Genomic DNA, 21,157 nt, shown 5'->3' with positions numbered 1-21,157 from the left:
TGGGAGACGTTTTCTCATGATCTGAGAGCTGGACAATAATAAACCAAATCTTAGGAACATAAGATGCTGATTTGAATGCTAACTTCAGTGTGAAATGGCAAACAATATGAATTGTCCTTGTGTCCTACTCCTCAACAGTGTGAAAGGAAGAGGACTCCCTAAAATCCATGTTCTCTCTGTCTAACTGACAACATACGTCATTTGAACTTAACAGTAGACCTCCCCACCCCTCCAATATCTTTCATTGGGCAATGGTTTAAAAATAAGTTTGCTCGTTCAGAAGGTGTCGATGATTCTGACCTTTAATTGTATTGGTGTTGAATTAGGCGGCTGTGGCTCAGGAGGTAGAGCAGGTCGTCCAATGATCCCTGGGGTCGGCGGTTCGAGTCCCGGCTCCTCCTGTCCACATGTCGAAGTGTCCTTGGGCACGACACTGAACCCCACATTGCCTCCAATGAGTCGGTCGGTGTGAGCTCGCCACCGCCGGTGTGTGAATGTGGGAAGTGAGGACGCTGGCGTCGACTGTTCGCCGCTTCACCTCCCAATGTATGAATGAATGAACCATTGTAAAGCGCTTTGAGCACTTGGTATAAAGCGCTATAAAAATGCAATTCATTATTATAATTAAAAAATAAAAGCCTTCTTTTAGTCCTACTAGAATGCCTATTAATGCAACATCTTCTATCCTACCAGAACGTCTAGTACTGCTGTTTTTCTATCCAAAGTACCGAAGGACCAGATTTGAGAGCTACTGGTTAACAGACTAAATCATGAGTTTAAATAAAATATTGATTAATGAAAGGAAAGGGTTTTTCTTTTTTTGTATATTCAGATATAGTGTAGTTTATATCCGAACACAAACATTAAATGCCATTGACAATGAATGGAGAATTTACGTCATATTTGTCTGAGCAAATCGGGGTGTGTGTGTGTGTAGGAGCTAGTGAGTGAGAAGGTGCGGACTCAGCAGGTTAATAATGATCTGGACAAGCTAACCCACGAGCTGGAGAAGATTGGACTCAACAAAGAGAGGCTGCTGCAGGATGAACAGAGCTCCGATGACAGGTTACTCGCACGCACACACACACACGCACACGCACACACACACACACACACACACACACACACACACACACACACACAATCTTTACTCACTTGCTGCAATTCTTAAAACCATTTAATCCCCTGGAGCCCCTGGATAGTTCTGTCAAAATATATAAAAAAACAAGTTAGGCAGCTTTAGCACCACACCACACGGCACCACACCACACCACACCACACCACACCACACCACACCACACCACACCACACCACACCACACCACACCACACCACACCACACCACACCACACCACACCGCACCGCACCACACCACACGGCACCACACCACACCACACCACACCGCATCAAAATATCTACCGTTTCCATTCAAATATAGTACAACCTCGCAGCACCCCCCTCCCCTCCCCTCCCTTCCTGGGGGGAATCGACGCCCCCCTTAGGAGGTGGAGGTCATTGCTTCTTGGTGTGTTAACTTAACACATGCAATGTAGACGAGTGCACAGGAGAGGGGTACTGTGATAATTATAATGCAGTATGAAGTATTATGATGTATTACAGCTACACTATAATGGATTATAACTGTATTCATAATGCTATATAGAGTATTTTGATGTTGATAAGAAGTATGATAATTCCTAGCAGTACAGGTGGTGTGAGGCAGTGGAAACCTGGCTTTACAATGGGGAGGACGTTATTGACCCATTTCTGACCTGAGATCAGATTCTAAAAATGTCTTCTGCATCCTGACAGTTTTCCATTCTGACCTGAGATCAGATTCTAAAAATGTCAGTCGTTCTTAGATTTTTCAATAGCTAAAGCATTAAATAGTGCCAACACCAAAATGGGTTCCCGCCCAAAATGGGTTAAAAAGGGGTATGGCTTTGGCGGTGACGCATTTGCAGTGAGCGTATGACACACACACACACACACACACAGTACACACACACACACACACACACACACACACACACACACACACACACTGAATATTAAACGTGACTGACTTTGTGTTCAGGTTTAAGCTGCTGGAGTCTAAGCTGGAATCGACTCTGAAGTCTTCTCTGGAGATAAAGGAGGAAAAGATCGCTGCTCTGGAGGCCAGGCTGCAGGAGTCCTCCAACCTCAACCAGCAACTCCGACAGGAGCTCAAGACGGTCAGCAGCACACCACACACACACACACACACACACACACACACACACACGCATGCATGCACACGCACACAAACACGCTCATACAAACGGATATGTATTGATCCCATTGGGGGAATTTTAAATCCAGCAACACACTCTCATGGGGCTTTTCCACTGCATGGCAGCGGCTTGACTCGATTCTCACTCGGTGACACCCCCAAAAAAAAGGGCCAGGCACTACTTTTGCGCGACGGCGAGTTGAGTCACGTCGAATCGGTGCCATGCGATGTAAAAGAGATTCTGGATACACATTTGCACATAGCTGTAGGCTAGACGCACGCACGCACGCACGCCAGCCAGGAGGAGCCAGTCCCATGTACAGTACATATACACATGCATATACATTATACACAGTCACATACTACCGGTAGTACGGTAGATACTCGGCTACACACACATACACCGGCCAGGGGCCATCATGCACGCAGTAATGATACAGCAACAACACACACGGACACCCACCTCACAGAAGATAAAAACTGTCCCTCTTCCATCTCACAGAGACCTGTGCTCTCAGGCCTCTCCCTTGCAGACTGAAACACTCATCGACACACATTATTTATTCATCTTCTGTGGAGGGTTTTTATCTATTCATGAGGTGACATGCGTCTGGGAAATGCAGAGAAAGCGTTTCCTTCATCCAGGCGGTTTTGTCTTTCCTCCTCATGGCATGGAGTGCTTTTTTTAATAATGATTCGTCCCATTTAGACCTGGAGCACCCACGTGTTGTTACACCTTAGCTGTTACTAGTTTTTCAGAATACTTGGGTCAGGATTTGGAAGGTGTTTTTCCAGAATGGGCCTCGGTGTATGTTGGTGGTTCTCATTCTCAAAGTGCGGTCCGGGGACTCACGGGGGGTCCTTGAGGGGACGCGATGCATCGTGACACGGTTTTCAGGAATCACTTTTTGTCAATTTCCTTATGTACTGTACTGAAATACTGTTACCCCTCAGCCACTTGCAGTGCAACAAACATCAAGCCTGTCTAATAAACATAAAAAAAGACCAAAACTAAAACACCACATGAACATTTTTAAATTCATCTAAAGGTCTTGAGCTTGTAGATCTGATATTTTCAGAACAAATCTTGTATGGGGGCTGCTGGCACAACATATTTCCAGAAGGGAGTCTGTGGTCATACTGATGCATTCTGGGGGTCGTTGACATGAACCACTTTGTATATTACTATGGCTGCGTCCGAAATCATTCCCTATGCCCCATATAGTGCACTACTTTGAGGTTCCGCCATTTTGTTATAGTGTCCGAATATGTAGTGAGCATTTTTGCACCCTAACGTAGTGGACTGAAGTATCCCACAATGCACCGGGAATTGTAGGGAGCATCCGATGGTCACTACAAAAACACAGCGAAGCAAATCTGCCCCATAATGCATTGCGCAAGCTCGCTCTTGAGCGCACATGCACGCGTTTGCGCACGTGCGCTGCTTCTGCATGCATGCGCTCATTGCGCTCCAACTCAGAAGAGGCAGAAGTTGAACCAGCGAAAGAAATCAACACTAATGTACTTTTTAAACTTTCGTTTTCCCCTCTTTTCTTCCCTGGCGGATCTCGAAGCTACAGATCTCGAGACAAATGATCTGTGCATTTATTTGAAATTGTTTTATTTTATTTATAATAAATCTACTCGTTTGCAATAGTATTACTAATCTGATTAATTGTATCACCCAGGCCCAGCGCATGACGTTAGGAGAGCAATCAGTTGCTTGCTGTAGAATATATTTGTGAGATTCTTTATCACAAACGTAGGCTAAATACATGCATGTGAGACACATATTAATTGTGTCCGAACATATGTTTTATTAATATTCATTCATTCCTGCCATGAATATGCTATCTAACATTATTTCATTGAATTGCAATAAATTGCAACTTCATTGTGTAGGCAGTCATGTATTGGACTGCTGTTTCTGTTAACACCAAACGTCCGTATTGTGAGAAGAGCTTGTAGATCGGCTACTTTTGGTAATTCTTTACCAAAAGTACCCAAGTAAAAGTATACAAGCTCACAACACGGACGTCGCGCGTTGCTTAGATCGGCTATTTTTGCCGTATCCCCCCCGCCACAGGATTAGCGGGGGTTCATGTGGTTAAGATTAAATCATGCTGCTGATATTTTCATATATTGTCAAGGTTGTGCACTGTTTTCCCATAACAATGGGCCTATGATTATTATCAATAAATTAATATTAGACTATATCCATTATCCTAAATAACCTTTTTATCATAGATATATAGGCCTAAATGCCTGCAAACATATTTTCATTAACCTATTTTTTCCTTTATTCATTCATGAATTTAAAAATAACTTTACAAACTGTCCTTGCAGGGAGGTGACAGCCAGACTTATTTGATACAGTCTGTTCCTAGCGGAAATTCAGCAGCAGCGTTTTGATTGGTTTCTTGTAGTCAGTTGATTCTTCATATCCAAATGAGTGAAATGGCCGGGATGATTTGTTTATTTTTCAAACAGTTCTTAACTTCTTTATGAGGCGATCTGAAAAAACCTAATGGGGATTTCATGCAAATAAAAAGTACATGAACCCGCGGAACTACAGCGCCCTCTATCGATATTGACGTCAGAGTCGGTGCTCCCCATACAGGGAGTATTGTCCGAAATCATCACTATAGAGTCCACTAGAATCTGGATCCCCGTATGGGGGATAGGGAGTAGGGAACAACCCTAGCAATTCGGACGCAGCCTATGTGACTCCCAGGTGAAAAAGAACTACGAGGCTCTACGTCAGCGGGAGGAGGAGGAGAGGACGGTGCAGACGTCGCCACCTAGAGGAGAGGAGGACCCGCAGTCCGTCCGCAGATGGGAGAAAGAGAGCCACGACGCAACGAGGGAACTTCTCAAAGTCAAAGACAGACTCATCGAGGTGGAGAGGAATGTATGTTCACAGCCAACTCACCGCAAACGTGTGTGTGTGTGTGTGTGTGTGTGTGTGTGTGTGTGTGTGTGTGTGTGTGTGTGTGTGTGTGTGTGTGTGTTTACAAATCGGCAACAGCAAAACTGTGTCTTCTTACGGTAGTTAGCTACAGTAAGCATTAGCAAAACTAAATTGTGCGAGCTTTATAACAGCCAAGCTAATCTTGGAAGTAATAATGAGTCACCTTTCATATAATTATGTAGTGATTATAATAATGACGGCTATCACTGCGCTTTCCTCTTCTGGATGGGAGTTCTTCCACCAGGTCATCCAGCTGTTCTACTCAGACTCGTTGATGCTTCTTCCCATAGCCTGCTGTGATTGGCTAGTTCTGATTTATAAATTCAAATCAAATGACATAGCTGATGATCTGAAGTATTGAAGAATTGAGATCCTTGGGCTGCTATGAGGCTGATCAGTCTAGACGTTTTGTAGATTAGCTGTGTGGACAGACATCGGTTCACGGTAAAGGTGCAATGCATTCGTGTTTATATATCTTCTTATATAGCTCCCATTTATTTTAGAGATTTGCTGCGACCCCATAACCCTGTGCGCTCCCTCAGTTCCTCCTGCAACGCGTCTGGTCACTCGGGGTGACCGCGGGCCTTTGCGGCTCGGGCACCTTTTCTCTGGAACTCCCTGCCCTCGGCTCTTAGATTAGCAGAATCAGTGCCTTCTTTTAAAAACGCATCTGTATGCCAAGTGTTTTTCCTAATATTGTTTTCAATGATTTAATATGCAAATTACGTCTCTGGCCATAAGGGGGTTTTGTTTCATTGACCTGTTATTTTCTTCATGCTTTATTATATCTGCTGTCTTGACGTTTTGTTGTTTTGATGTTTTTTATGATTACCGTTTTATAACCTGTCTGTAAAGCACTTAATGCATAATAGAATGCATGCATTCATCCGTTCATTCTTGAAATCTGTCCCATCATCTAAATCTCCCCGCGTTCGTGTATGCACATTTCCCAGAACGCTACGCTGCAGGCTGAGAAGGCAGCCCTGAGGAGCCAACTCAAACAGCTGGAGACGCAGAGCAGCAACCTCCAGGCTCAGATCGTGGCCCTCCAGCGGCAGACCGCCACTCTGCAGGAGAACAACACCACGCTGCAGACACAGAATGCCAAGCTACAGGTATTTGCTAGCATTAATAAACCGTACGGGTCTGTTTTTTTTGCGGGGGCAGCGGTGGCCAAAACGGTTTGCGGAGCGGTCTTGATATCGGAAGGTCGCTATAGTTCGTATATCCCCGGAACCGGCACGTTAAAATTACCACCGCCGAAGAGGCATTGAACCCCTACCATGAAATGTTCTATGAGCAGGGCCATGGCTGTAAACAAGTTCTTGAGCTTAGTCCAGTTACCCTGGGTAAACATACCGTAGTGCCTTTCCTTTGATACGCAATTATAGAGTGAGAGAAACTTAGCCACTAGCTAGGTCGTGTATGTCTAGCAATTACCTTGGTTCTGACATTTTCGCACAGATACAGGCAGCTACAGACATGCAGTTGGAAGTAGTCTCTTGCACTTGAAAATCTGCCACTGTCGGAAATCATGGGTGTGGGATGTGGTCGGCAATTTTCTTTTAAGATGGAGGGAGGTGCCATGGGGTTTCAACGGATCTGTGAGCGGAGTCATGGGAAGTGAGATTTTTAGACGTACTTTAGAAAGGATGGAAAAAAACACGCTTTGCCGGCACGTTCTCAATGTTGTTATAATGTTGTATAACATTTGAATGCGCGCGTGGCTCACACACACACACACACACACGCCTGAGATTGTGTGTTTGTGTGTAAACGAGGTAGGTATATGTGGACGAAACGTGTGTGTGCGTACGCGCATTTATTTCTGTTGATGCATGCCACAATGTAAATATACATTCCTAGTAATGGCCGACGAGGGATTTGGACCTGACTGAACCCACTGTGACCACAGCAGGCACACTGCAAGGACATTTTCCATCTCCCAGAATCCCAGTCCTGTGGGGAGGGAGCTATTTTAAAGAGAAGAGTGAATAAATGGAATGGACACACAGTGCCCCCTAAAGACAAAAAGCTGAATTTAACTCTGCTCACTCTACTGGTGTACCAGCTCAGTGGCCTTGTGGTTAGAGTGTCCGCCCTGAGACTGGGAGGTCGGGGTTCGATCCCCGGCCGGGTCATACCAAAGACTGTAAAGATGGGACCCAATGCCTCCCTGCTTGACACTCAGGGCTGTATTTTGCGTGTCTTAAGTACCAGGTCTTATTCCCTAACTAAAACTAAAGACCTGAACGTGTGATCAATGCCATTTGGCTATTCTGAGTGGCGAAAGAGCATTGACCACGGTTTACTCAAGTTAGGGAATAAGACTTAAGACACGCAAAATACAGCCCTCAGCATCAAGGGTTGGATTGGGGGGGTAAGTCCCTGCGACATACTAGCGTCATGTCCAGGGGGTGTACTTTGTACATCCAGCTGCCTCACGCTACAGAAACAGGAGATAGGCTCCTGCCCTTACTCTACTGGTGTACATCATGGGTTCACGTTCTTTATGGCCCTGTGACATCTTTGAAATATCCCCACAATTTTCTTTTTTCCCCCGTTCGTCTCTCTCTCTCTCTCTCTCCAGGTGGAGAGCTCCACGCTCACCTCCCAGAGTGCGGCGCTCATGACGCAGAACGGCCAGCTGCAGAGCCAGCAGAGCGGCGTGGAGGGCGAGCGCGAGTGTGCGCTGCGCGACAAGGAGGACCTGCGCTCCTCCTACGAGATGCTGCTCCGCGACCACGAGAGGCTGGCGGCGCTCCACGAGAGGCAGGCGTCCGAGTACGAGGCGCTGATCGGCAAGCACGGCGGACTGAAGAGCGCGCACAAGAGCCTGGAGCAGCAGCACCGTGACCTGGAGGACCGGTGAGTGTTTGGTGGTGCACACGGATGGGTTGTGTATATAGTCTCACGTGGGGCCCCCAGATACTGTTGTCTCTCGCACATTTTTCCAAACGCTTCCGTCGTACAGTCTGGAGCAACGGAAGCTCTGATCATGAGTAAAATATAAATGCTTCCGTCGTACAGTCTGGAGCAACGGAAGCTCTGATCATGAGTAAAATATAAATGCTTCCGTCGTACAGTCTGGAGCAACGGAAGCTCTGATCATGAGTAAAATATAAATGCTTCCGTCGTACAGTCTGGAGCAACGGAAGCTCTGATCATGAGTAAAATATAAATGCTTCCGTCGTACAGTCTGGAGCAACGGAAGCTCTGATCATGAGTAAAGCTGGAAGTGAAGCCTCCTCCCCCACTTCCGTTTCCGTCTTCACAGTCACGCAAATCTATCCTGATGTAAATCTATCCTGATGTAAATCTATCCTGATGTAAATCTATCCTGATGTAAATCTATCCTGATGTTATTTGATAAACATTTTATTGGCGGCAGCAAAAAAAGCTATCACAAGAAAATGGGGACAGATGGAACCTCCAACACAGGAACAATGGGAGGACTTGATTCAGGAGATTCATTTTATGGAAAAACTAACACACAGTCTGAGGCTACAAGAAGAAAAGATGGAGGACAAATGGTATAAATGGACAATATTTAAGGGTATAGGGGAATGAGAGACAACTGTGAATGTCTAGAAAGATAAAGTAACTTTTTAAAAACGCAATGTCGATGCCTGTTGTAAGTTTGTTTTTTCTGTCTTGTCTTGTAAAACAATAAAAATTTAAGTAAAAAAAAAAAAATCTATCCTGATGTAAATCGCAATCGTCTAAGCATATAAAGCTTGCTGCTTAGCGGAAATGGAAATGGAAATCAAAATCTAATATTTTAAAATGTATTTCCCTGAAGGGAAGCTTACTTACTCGGATTTCGGAAGGTCTAGTTCCAGACTATAATAGCATGCGGAGATTGTGGAATAGAGACTATTTGGGATGTATCAGTTCACTCGGCTTATGCTTTGGTTTTTTGTTATATATTGGTTAATATATTGACCTTTACAGTTATTGGACATTTTGTGCTGCAAGTGCAAAATAATGTTTGTGTCTGTGTGTGTGCGCGCGCGCATGTGTGTGTGTGTGTGTGTGTGTGTGTGTGTGTGTGTGTGTGTGTGTGTGTGTGTGCGTGTGCGCAGATACAAGCAGCTTCTGCAGCGTAAAGGTGAACTGGAGGAGCTAGAACAAGCTCTGAAGGAGCAGCAGGAGAAACTGGTGTCAGAGAACCAGTCCCACCAAGCCACAGCGGACCAGTGTAAACTACTCAAAGAGGAGAATGACAGGTCTGTACTGTATAGTGCAGTAAAACATCACTGCACATTTTCTTCCTGAATTATGATCACACAAGCAAAACTAAAATGTGTGATCATAATTCAGGAAGAAAATGTGCAGTTCTTTAATTTTCTGTAAACATGCACAAACTGCATTAAAGTAACCAACAATAGGGGGCACGGTGGCACAGTCGGTAGTGCTGTCGCCTCACAGCTATAGAAGGTCCTGGGTTTGATTCCCGCTGGGGACGCTGTGGGCGCTGGCCGCGTGTTCTCTCCCCTGCGTGCTCCTCAGTGCCCATACCCGAGGCGGGGTTGGCGAAAGGGCCTTTCTGTGTGGAGTTTTCATGTTCTACCCCGTGTCCCCTAGGGTAGGTACCCTCACAAAAAACATGCAGTAATCCTGGTCTCTAAACTGCCTCCCCCTGGCCAGCCGGTGCGCCTGATGGAGGGGAAAGGAACTGGTTGGAATGACGTGTATCTTCCACGCCAGGGAAACTCCCCCCTGTCAGGTGTGAAGGAAGGAAGCATGAGTTCAAGTCTGTTGCTCTCCCCAGGTTGGCGGAGGGTGTGTAGAGCCCAGGATCACATTAGATAACTTAAAAAAAAACATCACATGGATGCACCTGGGACGTATCCTCAGTATCAATCCGTTGGAACTACTCCAGAACTACTCTGCCAGGGCTGGGAGGTACACTTCTGGCACATGGGTTGTCTCCTGTCCGGGCCCCTCCTACGTCTCACCAGGTCCACTCCTGCTCTCACCAGGAGTAGAGCAAGGACCTGTGCGTTGCACGAGAGTCCCATGCAGCACCAGACAGTTCATTCAGTTCATTCAGGCCTCACCGAGGGTTGTTTGGCTTCCTCCTCACGGAGGACACAGGCTGGGGCGCTAACCCACACTGTTCACCCTGGTGCCGTCTCTCCGGTGGTCACCAGACTATACCTGTCACATAGTCTATTCCTATGAGTCACTATGAATAGAAGAACTATAACTAAAAAATACATTGCATGGATGCACCTGGGACGTATCCTCAGTGATGTATGATGATAATTGACACGGGGGTGAAATATGGCTTACAAAATCGTGGGATAAAAAAAAATGTAACAAACAATAAAACCGTCCATCCATGTCTCTCTCTCATGCTCGTCTGTCTTTGTCTCTCTCTCTCTGTCTCTGTCTCTCTCTCTCTCTCTCTCTCTCTCTGTCTCTCTCTCATGCTCTAGGCTGAACTCCACATATCGTCAGCTGGTGAGGGACAACGACGTTCTTCAGGTGGACCATAAGAGCGTGAAGAGTCAGCTGAACAGTGCCACACTGGAGCAGACGCGGCTGGAGGCGGAGTTCTCCAAGTTGAAGGAACAGTTCCAGCAGTTGGACATCACCTCCACCAAGCTCACCAACCAGTGTGAGGTATGGAGCACGCTGATACTATATGATCTTACTCCCGGTAAGGTACTGTACTCTCTGGATATTGACATTGGCATGTAAACACTTTTTTCCAACATCAGTGTAAGGGGGGGGGGGGGGCAGGTAACACGTTTTCTCTTGTAATGTTTTATTGTCTGAATAATGTGACTACATTTGACTGAGACACTGGATTTTTTTTAATTTCCGTTTTTTCGAAAGCAGGGAATCATAGCTTCAAATTGACATATTGGTTTGATGTACAGTTTGACCCACCAGTTTTGGAGATATGGCCTTATAGAGTAATGTCTTGTAGAAAACAGCGAGTTGAGCAAACGGGCTTGAAAGGTTCACTTCTGTGGTCTCTAACATTACACCTATAGCTACATGTTTGGGCATTTGTTTCATATTGACATGTCGATTTCAGCTCCGACACTTATCCAGACATGCTCTATAGTATGTGAAGAGTCTGCCTGTGCTATTAACTCATTTTGGGAAAAAAAATAAATAAATCTCCTCTGGTGAAAAGCTGTAATTTGCGCGATGGCAGGCTCTCAGTCAAATCTGGTCACAGTATTGAAATGTAGAACTTCACCAGCAGTAGTGCATTTACATTTTGAGTTGAGTGGCTAAGCATAGGTGTGTGTGTGTGTGTGTGTGTGTGTGTGTGTGTGTGTGTGTGTGTGTGTGTGTGTGTGTGTGCGTGTGCAGCTGCTCAGCCAGCTGAAGGGGAACCTGGAGGAGGAGAACCGTCACTTGTTGGACCAGATCCAGACTCTGATGCTGCAGAACCGCACCCTGCTGGAGCAGACCATGGAGAGCAAAGACCTGTTCCACGTGGAACAGAGGCAGTACATGTAACTACTACACACACACAGAAGGGGGGTCTAGTGTGTGATAAGAAATGTCAGCTGTCATCATATTCACATGAGAGAAATGAGACAGTAGAGCGGCCTGGAGAGGGGAGCTGTATATGTGTCTGTGACAGTGCCCCAGGTGATGGTCGTTATTGATGCTCATTAATACATCAAGGAAGGCGATTATCTTTGCAATGTAGTTAAATAAATAAAAAGTGAAATAAATGTGCTTGAGGTTAAGGTGATTCCTCCGCCTCTGTCTGACTGTGTCTTCTGTCCTCCGTCCCGCTCAGAGACAAACTGAATGAGCTGAGAAGACAGAAGGAGAAGTTGGAGGAGAAGATCATGGACCAGTACAAGTTCTACGACCCGTCTCCTCCACGCAGGTAAACTGGTTCATCTCCTGAACACTGATATTGTAGATGCTATATATGTCTGTTTGAAAAGCTTACAAAGCATTAGCATGTTTTTTTTTTCTTTTGTTTTGAGTGGTGCAACCACTCCAAGGAACAGCAATGTCCGTGCTGTTCGCCCACCCATGTGTTGGTTAATGAGCACCAGTATATGACTATGAGTACCAGTAGGGGCGCTGTTGTGCCAGAAACAGAGAGAGGGGTAGTGCTGCACTGTTGCCTGCTAATGAGAGAGAGAGGTGGGGTGGGTGGGGGGGGGGGGGAGTTGCACCACTCGGTTCACACAGGGGTGATTTTTTTCCCCCTGAGCACTAGAACGCTTAACCCATTCTGACCTGAGATCAGATTCTAAAAATGTCTATTACATCCTGACAGTTTCATTATTAACCCATTCTGACCTGAGATCAGATTCTAAAAATGTCTATTACATCCTGACAGTTTCATTATTAACCCATTCTGACCTGAGATCAGATTCTAAAAATGTCTATTACATCCTGACAGTTTCATTATTAACCCATTCTGACCTGAGATCAGATTCTAAAAATGTCTATTACATCCTGACAGTTTCATTATTAACCCATTCTGACCTGAGATCAGATTCTAAAAAAATGTCTTTGATTTTTTTTAAATAGCAGACCTACAAGCTCGTAGCGCGCCACTCGGTGGCGCGCTATGAGCTTGTAGATCTGCTATTTTTCAATAGCTGAAGCAGAACACAATGCTAACACCAAAAGGGGTTCCCGGGCCAGAATGGGTTACTTTTAACTAGTACAGAAAAGACAAGTGCAAGTATTAGAACAACAAAAGGACAGTTCAAAACAAAGACAAGGCGGCGTATGGAATCGGGGACGTAAACGACGACGCATTTCGCTCACTGTGTGTTTTCTTTTTGGGGACACACACCAGGCGTGGGAACTGGATCACGCTGAAGATGAAGAAGCTGATCAAGCCAAAGAGCCGCGGCGGCGAGCGGCAGCGTTCCCTGACCCTGACGCCGCCGTGTCGCTCCGAGTCCACCGAGGGCTTCCTGGGCCTCACGGCTCCTCTGCCTCCTCAGGACAGCCAGGACAGCTCCTCCATCGGCTCCGGGTCCAACTCCCTGGACGACGCGCTCACACACAGGAGGAGCAGCAGTGAGTGCACACACACACACACACACACACACACACACACACACACGCGCACTGGCACTCGGCAAACTAAGTTTATTTTGCAGTTTATCATAGTGAGCCATCGCTCTTCCCTTACAATCTGATAGCGACTGCAAAGCCAAATGACACGATGATTATAGTATCAAGAACAAAACATATTTATTACTGTTCCTTTTAGACTGACACATGTGTAGCTGTTCTTTAATCAAATGTATGCAGTCGGAATAAGCCTAAAGACACCATGAGTTGCTTTAATTCAATTTCATTTAGTTTGTCTTTTATTTGAACAGCAGCCTAATCAGCAGCTAATCAAATGTATTTTTGAATGAATTATCTTTTGTGTTAGTTAGAACATGTCTAAAATAACCTAAAATATATTTTTAAGGTAATAGCTAGTGTCATCATCCGATTCATCGTTTAAATAATCGGCTGATGAACCGATTATGAAAACAATCGTTAGTTGCAGCCCTAGCACGCACGCAGATTCACGGTCTGCATGCATATGTACAAACATGTGTGTACACTGTATGCACAAAGAAATACCATGCGCAGCAATTGGCGTGTGTGGAAATAAACATGCTTTTGACATACATAATAAACTGTGGGCTTTATTTTGCGTGTCTTAAGTACCAGGTCTTATTCCCTAACTTGAGTAAACTGAAGACCTGGAGGCGTGATCAATGCTCTTTTGGCCTGGAAGTGGGTCTTGAGCTGTGCTTTAAAAATGTCTACAGAGGCTGCCTGACGAAGGTACAGTGGGAGCTTGTTCCATGCCGTCGGCCCATAGAAGCAAAAAGCTGCTTCCCCGTGTTTTTTAGTTGCCATTTTTTTAGGCAAAGCGAGCAGGCCAGCAGTGGAAGACCTTAGGGGGTGGTTTGGGACATATTTAGGCAGGCAGTCATGAAGGTGCGAGACCATCGAGAGCTTTATACACAAGTAAAATAATTTAAAAATCAATCCTAAAAACAACCGGAAGCCAGTGCAGTGAAGCCAAAACTGGAGTAATATGTTCTCTCATCTTAGTTCTAGTTAAAACTCTGGCTGCTGCATTTTGGACAAGTTGTAATCTGTCAGTTGTTTTCTTAGGCAGTCCTGAAAAAACAAAGGCGTGGATTAGCGTTTTTGCATCGTCCAAAGACAAATAGGCTCTGATTCGTGCAATATTTCTAAGGTGAAAAAAGGCAATCTTGGTAACATGATTAATGTGTGAATTAAAATTAAATTCAGAATCAATAATGACCCCCAGGTTCTTTACTGTACTTTTACTACAGTCAGGTTGCCAAGTCTGCTTATTATTGATTCTTTCTGCTCACTAGAACTTCTGTCTTATCCTCATTTAGCTTGAGAAAGTTCTCACTCATCCAGCATTTGATGCTAAACAGACACGCAAAATACAGCCCTGTGTGTGTGTGTGTGTGTGTGTGTGTGCAGTAAAGTGCAGTATGCTATAAAGTAGAAATGAATGGTTAACCATTCGTTTTACTTCTTTCTCTCTGCGGAAGGGAGGAGAGGGCAGCAGCCCCATGACCAAGGGCAGGGCTCCAACAATGGTATGCCGTAGATCGGTAGGGTGGGTGGGATGTTGTCGGACAAACACTGTCCCGTCATTGGGGCCATGTTTTCCGTGAGTCGATCATCTGTGTCCATCGGCTTACGCTGCGAAACATTTCCGGGTCCATTTTGTTCCATTTGGACAATGTCGCTGTGTCTGAAGCCGGCAGCAGAGCTGTGCAGCAGAGACCGGTTTGACTGTTGGCCATGGACATGACCATGGACAGTGTTTTCATATAGTTTATGACATAAGTCGCATGGAGAGGACTTCTAACTCCTAATCTAATCTGAAATGTTGCGCTGAATTCATCCCAGCAGAGAAAGTGGAGAGGTTCAATTCGAGGAGGAGCGAGCACCACTTTCACTGGTGCAGCTATCAAAAGGGTACAGCTACTTACAAGTCACTCCTGCAGTGTTGGGACACCACTTGCACAGCATTCCTATGCATATTATATTATGCAAAAGTGTCATCTCACCTGCCTTGGTTTAATTTATAGCATATCTCAATTGGTTCAGTTACTGGAAAACATCCTGTAGGAATTCGTGATTTATTTTCTCTGGTGAGTTGGGCTGCTCACCGCCTCTGTTTGTGCTTTCCTGTCCAAACTGACACGGAGATCTCAGTCATTTGTGTGCCCAAATATGTCAACCTGCTGATGTGCACAGCTCTGCTGTAAACGGCAAAGAACCACCACCCTCCTGCATTGTATAATTAACCCATTCTGGACGGGAACCCCTTTTGGTGTTTTAACAAAGCTAATACTTTAGCTATTGACGAATAGCAGATCTACAAGCTCATAGCGCGCCACCGAGTGCCGCGCTACGAGCTTGTAGGTCTGCTATTTTTGAAAAATCGTTAAAATGTGGCGCAATTCATTGAATATATATTTCAGAGCGAACATTTTGAACTAAAATATCTGCTTCTGGGGGGGTCCCTGCAACACCATATTTTGAGATGGGGGTCCGTGGCCCAATAGAGATAATTCTGGGGGTCCTTGACATGAAAAAGGTTGAACACCACTGACATAGAAACATGGGTTTTTCTGATTTATTTTATTTTATTTTGAAGCCTTTTTTTTAATCGACCTCAGTCCAAAATGGGTTAAAAGGTGCAATGCATTATACCTCACCATGTCCAATCAATACTCTTGGAAACCCAGATGTTTTTATTTCCAGGAAGAAAAAACTGAAGGTTAGACTGTCTGCAGATGTGTTGTTGATGATACTAATCTATCAGTTTCGCCTACCCAGTACCCACTCGAGTACCCTAAAAAACAAAAGTCTGACAATTTTCAGTAAAGCTAAAGAACTGCACAGTTATGTAAATACTAAACTAGATTACAGATATATAGATAATAGTTCTTTTGGCAAAAATGTATGAAAACAATTTAATAGTGTTACTACTTTGGGGACAGGGAAATGAATCCCATGCTTATGGTACAGACTTGGCACTCAAAACAGATCTTCAAAACAGATCATTTAGAAATGCATTTAGAAAGAAATGTGCAAGACGAGTCTGTATAATCAAATCAACAGTTCCATACTGCTGGTGTTTGTCAGGTTTTAACAAGCTGACAAGTAACGCCTCTGGTGCTGTTATTTACCAGGACTTATTTGATCTCACTTCACCCTCCTGGTTGCACCGTTTCATATGTTTTCCGTATGTGTTTATTGGTACACTGTAGGTGTGTGTGTGCGTGGACCATTAACTGTGTGTAGATAAAGTATCTGGTTTTCTGGAGTGTGTATGTGTGAGTGAATTCATACTGGCATATACATTTACATTTATTTGGTTAATGTCTACTTTTTGTTTAATAAATCCTCATTTAATTCCATCCAAAAAGCACTTGCACTATTACTGTGGTTGGTGCAATATTTACAATTGGATTTTTTTTTTTAGGAATGCCGCTACAAGTAAATGTGAGAGACACAGTTTGTCGGAAATAATGGCTTTTTTTCTGTGATGTCTATCATGAACTGGTTGGCACTGCCATTGATTTGCTGTGGCATTGCTAACCTAGATGAACAACGTCTGCTTCTGATGTCTCAACAACCACCAAAACATGGGTGCAAATGGTTTTTGGGCAAACTTGAAGATCTTCCGTGAGATTCATTAAGACCTGTCCTTTAAGTCATTGTATGTATTTGTGTGTACCGATTGATTGTGTTGTTCAGCTGAGTGTCCAGAGGTTCAACTCTCTCTGTTTCCCTCCCTGTGGCTGTCTTCAACATTAACCACATCATGTCTGTTCTGCCCTCCTGTCTTTTCTTTTCCTCCACCTCTTTCTGGGCTGTTTTGTCATTCTCTCCAATGTCTGTCTGTCTTTGTCTGTCTGTCTGTCTATATCCTGGCTGCGCACTGACAGCTCTGAAAAGGTTGCCTTTCATGAGGAACAAATCCAAGGACAAAGACAAGGTCAAGGCCATCTACCGACGATCCATGTGTAAGACCTCTGAGAGCCGCCGCGCTAGACTCCCTAACACACTCTCCCCTTTCTTTCATCACCACAAAAATAAGGAATGGTCATTGATGTGCGTTAGATTAAAACCTATAGCTGTGTGGCAAGAACCATCGATAAGACCATTGTGGTTTGCATCGACAGCTATATGTCACTCTACCTTCCCACAGTCTTGACGCCATTGCCACCTGACCTGAGATTTGTGTCCAGCTGATATTGAGAGCAGTTCATTTATTCAACATGAAATCTCTGCTTTGTTGTTAGTGTAGAGGCATGCATAGGGGTAGAGACGGGGAACAACATGCAAAGCACATCTCCAGACAGAATCAAACTGTTGTCACAGTCACTGTATGTGTCACTAGTCACTGGTAATGAATGCATTATCTATCCAGTAAGTGATGTTGCGTACAGTAGGCCATATGCATAATCATAGCAAGATTTCGGTTTATAGAAAGAAACACTTCTACAAATTGAAGCCTTTTGATCGATGTCTCTTGGGTGAGAGATTCGATTTATTTCTTTACAATAAATAAAGGTATTAACCCATTCTGAACGGGAACCCATTTTGGTGTTAGCATCATGTTATGCTTTAGCTATTGAAAAATAGCAGATCTACAAGCTCGTAGCGCGCTATTTTTGAAAAATCGAAGAACGACTGACATTTTTAGAATCTGATCTCGGGTCAGAATGGGTTAATCAGTCCAGTGTGTGCCCAGTGGAAACCTCGTATGAATCTGATCTCGGGTCAGAATGGGTTAAAGCAAACCTAGAGAGACCATGCCTTAACATCGGTCGACATCAATGACCTCTCCTTGTGTTCTCCTCCCCGTCACCTGCTCTGGTCTGTGTGCCTGCCACCACTATACCACTCTCTGCTATAGAACACCATCTATTTGTGGCTTCAATACATGACCTTTAACTCCCAAAACCTAATTGTAACTTCGTAGACATTCTGTTTCCTGCTACTAATGTTCTGTCGTGCTACTGTAGTAAATCATTTCATTTGATTAACTTTGTTTTTGTATACATTTGTGTTGTGGTTGGAGTTTCTCTATAGTTCTCTCTTTCTTTAGTTGTGTCATGGACCAAGTTTTTCTTTGTGTAGTTTGCCTGAATTGACATTAAGTCTGCCCGGGTTTCATCTAGTCCTGGTGTCTGGTGCAGTAACGTGGGTCGTTGTGCAGCTTTTTGAAGAAGCTGTGTTGTGTGCTTGTTTGGTTGTATGTTTGTGTGCAATGTAAACGACTATAGAGTGTGTGTGTATATAAGAGAGACATGCTTGCAGTTCTGCAGGCATGACTAAGCATTCACCACCACACCAACGACTTCTCTCTCACCGCCGCTCACACTCGTCATGTGAAGGACTTGACATGGAACCGCCTGTAGCTTTTGTTTCCTCTACCACCGTCTCTCTTTAACTCCATCACTGTCTCTCTGTATTGCTGTCTTGCTCTCTACTGCTTCTTTCTCTTTCTTTCTCCCTAACTCACTGTCTCTCTCGCCGGCCTCCATCACAATTTCTCTTTCCACCTCTCCCTCTCTCTCTCTCTCTCTCTCTATACTGTCTCTCTCTACCTCTATTGTACTGTTGCCTCTCTCTACCCTCCCCGATATCGGCTATCTCTCTGGGCTGCATTTCAGACCTTGTGCTTGACATGGACGTGTATCTCATCTTCCACGTATGCCACTCACTGCTTGCAGACGCTCGGCATGCCATACTGCACCACTCCATCCGATTCAGCTTAATGAACCCAGTGTTGAAAAAAGATGGAGCGGGCGCATTTCTATTAGCTGTCCCCTATACCGCACCTGCTATAGGGGACACGCATGATTGAGTGAACGGGTTAATTTATTTTCCTCACTCTTGTCCGTCCGTCCTAGCCATGAATGACCTACTACAGAACCTGGCCGTGGCGGGGGCCCCCGGGGGCCAGTGGGCAGGCAGCACTGAGAACCTTGAAGGAGGCGAGGGGACGGGCGAGGCCGGAGCGAGTGGGCGCAGTGGACAGCGGATGAAGGAACTGGCCTTGTCGACCAACGCCATCGACTTTGCCACCCTCACCCTGCCTACTGCCAGCCACAGCAGATCTAAACACCGCCACAGAGTTAAAGGTTAGGGGTCGAGACACATTTACTAGTACAGTGAATTTCAGTTGTACATTAATGTATCATAAAGTGCAATTCATAATGCATATTAATGTTTTATTCCATTTTGCGGGGGCGGGAACCCCTTTTTGGTGTTGGCATTATGCTATGCTTTAGCTATTGAAAAAATAGCAGATCTACAAGCTTGTAGGTCTGCTATTTTTGAAAAATCGACATAGAAACATAGCTTTTTCAGAAAACTGTCTGGATGTAGAAGACATTTTTAGAATCTCATCTCGGGTCAAAATGGGTTAATTCATTTACAAAAAAAGAGGGAGACTGTGTGTCAGTTTCCCACCTTTTTGTCCCAACTCAGTCATTATGCCAATTCCCTGATTTTCCCCACATACTCACTGACCTGGGGATGTTATTGAAACCACATACTTACTGACCTGGGGATGTTATTGAAACCACATACTCACTGACCTGGGGATGTTATTGAAACCACATACTCACTGACCTGGGGATGTTATTGAAACCACGTACTCACTGACCTGGGGATGTTATTGAAACCACATACTTACTGACCTGGGGATGTTATTGAAACCACATACTCACTGACCTGGGGATGTTATTGAAACCACATACTCACTGACCTGGGGATGTTATTGAAACCACATACTTACTGACCTGGGGATGTTATTGAAACCACATACTCACTGACCTGGGGATGTTATTGAAACCACATACTCACTGACCTGGGGATGTTATTGAAACCACATACTTACTGACCTGGGGATGTTATTGAAACCACATACTCACTGACCTGGGGATGTTATTGAAACCACATACTTACTGACCTGGGGATGATATTGAAACCACATACTCACTGACCTGGGGATGATATTGAAACCACATACTCACTGACCTGGGGATGATATTGAAACCACATACTTACTGACCTGGGGATGTTATTGAAACCACATACTCACTGACCTGGGGATGTTATTGAAACCACGTACTTACTGACCTGGGGATGTTATTGAAACCACATACGGTATGCCTCCTCCGATACACTGGCCTGCTGCTTCTTTTCACCTGCCAGGAGGACATGGCGTGTGGAGGGAACCCCCTATTCCTCATAGTTCAACACCCTTACAGATGCCCTCGAACCAATCTGTAGGAGTCACTACTAGTGCAGTGACAAAGAGCGCCCTTTTTGCCCGGCCTCCCTGTTTGTTGGTATGTCCGGCCAAGCCGGCTGCACAGTGGACCATTCAAACCCTTAGTCTCTACAAGTGGTGGGCAAAGAGCCGTACTCCTGTGGCACCCGAGTGCCCCCAGTTTCCTAGCCCCTCATAACAACACAACATTCTCTGTCTTATCTTGTGTGTCTACAGACAACGCTTCCTGTGAGGATGTAGCAGGGTCCTCGGACGATCCCAGACGTCAAGGTAAGGAGCCATCAATGCCCAAAGTCAAGGAAGGTTACACACAGCGGGACGAGGAAGGATTAAATGGCTTTAAAAGCAGACCTACCAATACCCCACACTTAGATTAACATCTTCCATACTGTAGGGAAGTCCACTATACTATAGGCCAGGGCCTGTAGTTAGTATAGGACCTATAGTATACTTTGTTGACCGGGGTCTTTGCCAAAAAAAAGCCAATATATTTGATTGATTTGTTTGTTTATTTATTTACGTGTCCTGCACACAATGTGCCCCAATATAAGACACCATTTCACAATTGCATTTACAGCATGTTTACATTACATAATTCATTACATTAC

General features: G+C 44.8%; 1 protein-coding gene across 1 annotated transcript in view; it reads left to right on the top strand.

Moving 5' to 3' along the window:
- The window catches only part of LOC308328085 (girdin-like), a 63,378-nt gene that overhangs the window by 33,812 nt on the left and 8,409 nt on the right, over nt 1–21,157 (top strand). The window contains 14 exon segments of the mRNA XM_080781777.1: nt 938–1,065; nt 2,077–2,215; nt 4,988–5,164; nt 6,178–6,339; nt 7,815–8,092; nt 9,310–9,453; nt 10,669–10,855; nt 11,561–11,706; nt 12,000–12,092; nt 13,026–13,252; nt 14,773–14,820; nt 17,188–17,265; nt 19,162–19,392; nt 20,766–20,819. Coding sequence (XP_080637903.1) covers nt 938–1,065; nt 2,077–2,215; nt 4,988–5,164; nt 6,178–6,339; nt 7,815–8,092; nt 9,310–9,453; nt 10,669–10,855; nt 11,561–11,706; nt 12,000–12,092; nt 13,026–13,252; nt 14,773–14,820; nt 17,188–17,265; nt 19,162–19,392; nt 20,766–20,819 — 2,092 coding nt within the window.

The sequence above is a fragment of the Protomyctophum bolini genome (genome assembly GCF_963924005.1).
Source record: "Protomyctophum bolini genome assembly, chromosome: 14".
NCBI lineage: Eukaryota > Metazoa > Chordata > Actinopteri > Myctophiformes > Myctophidae > Protomyctophum > Protomyctophum bolini.
The sequence above is the reverse complement of the archived record's forward strand: the minus strand, read 5'-3'. Positions and strand labels throughout refer to the sequence as shown.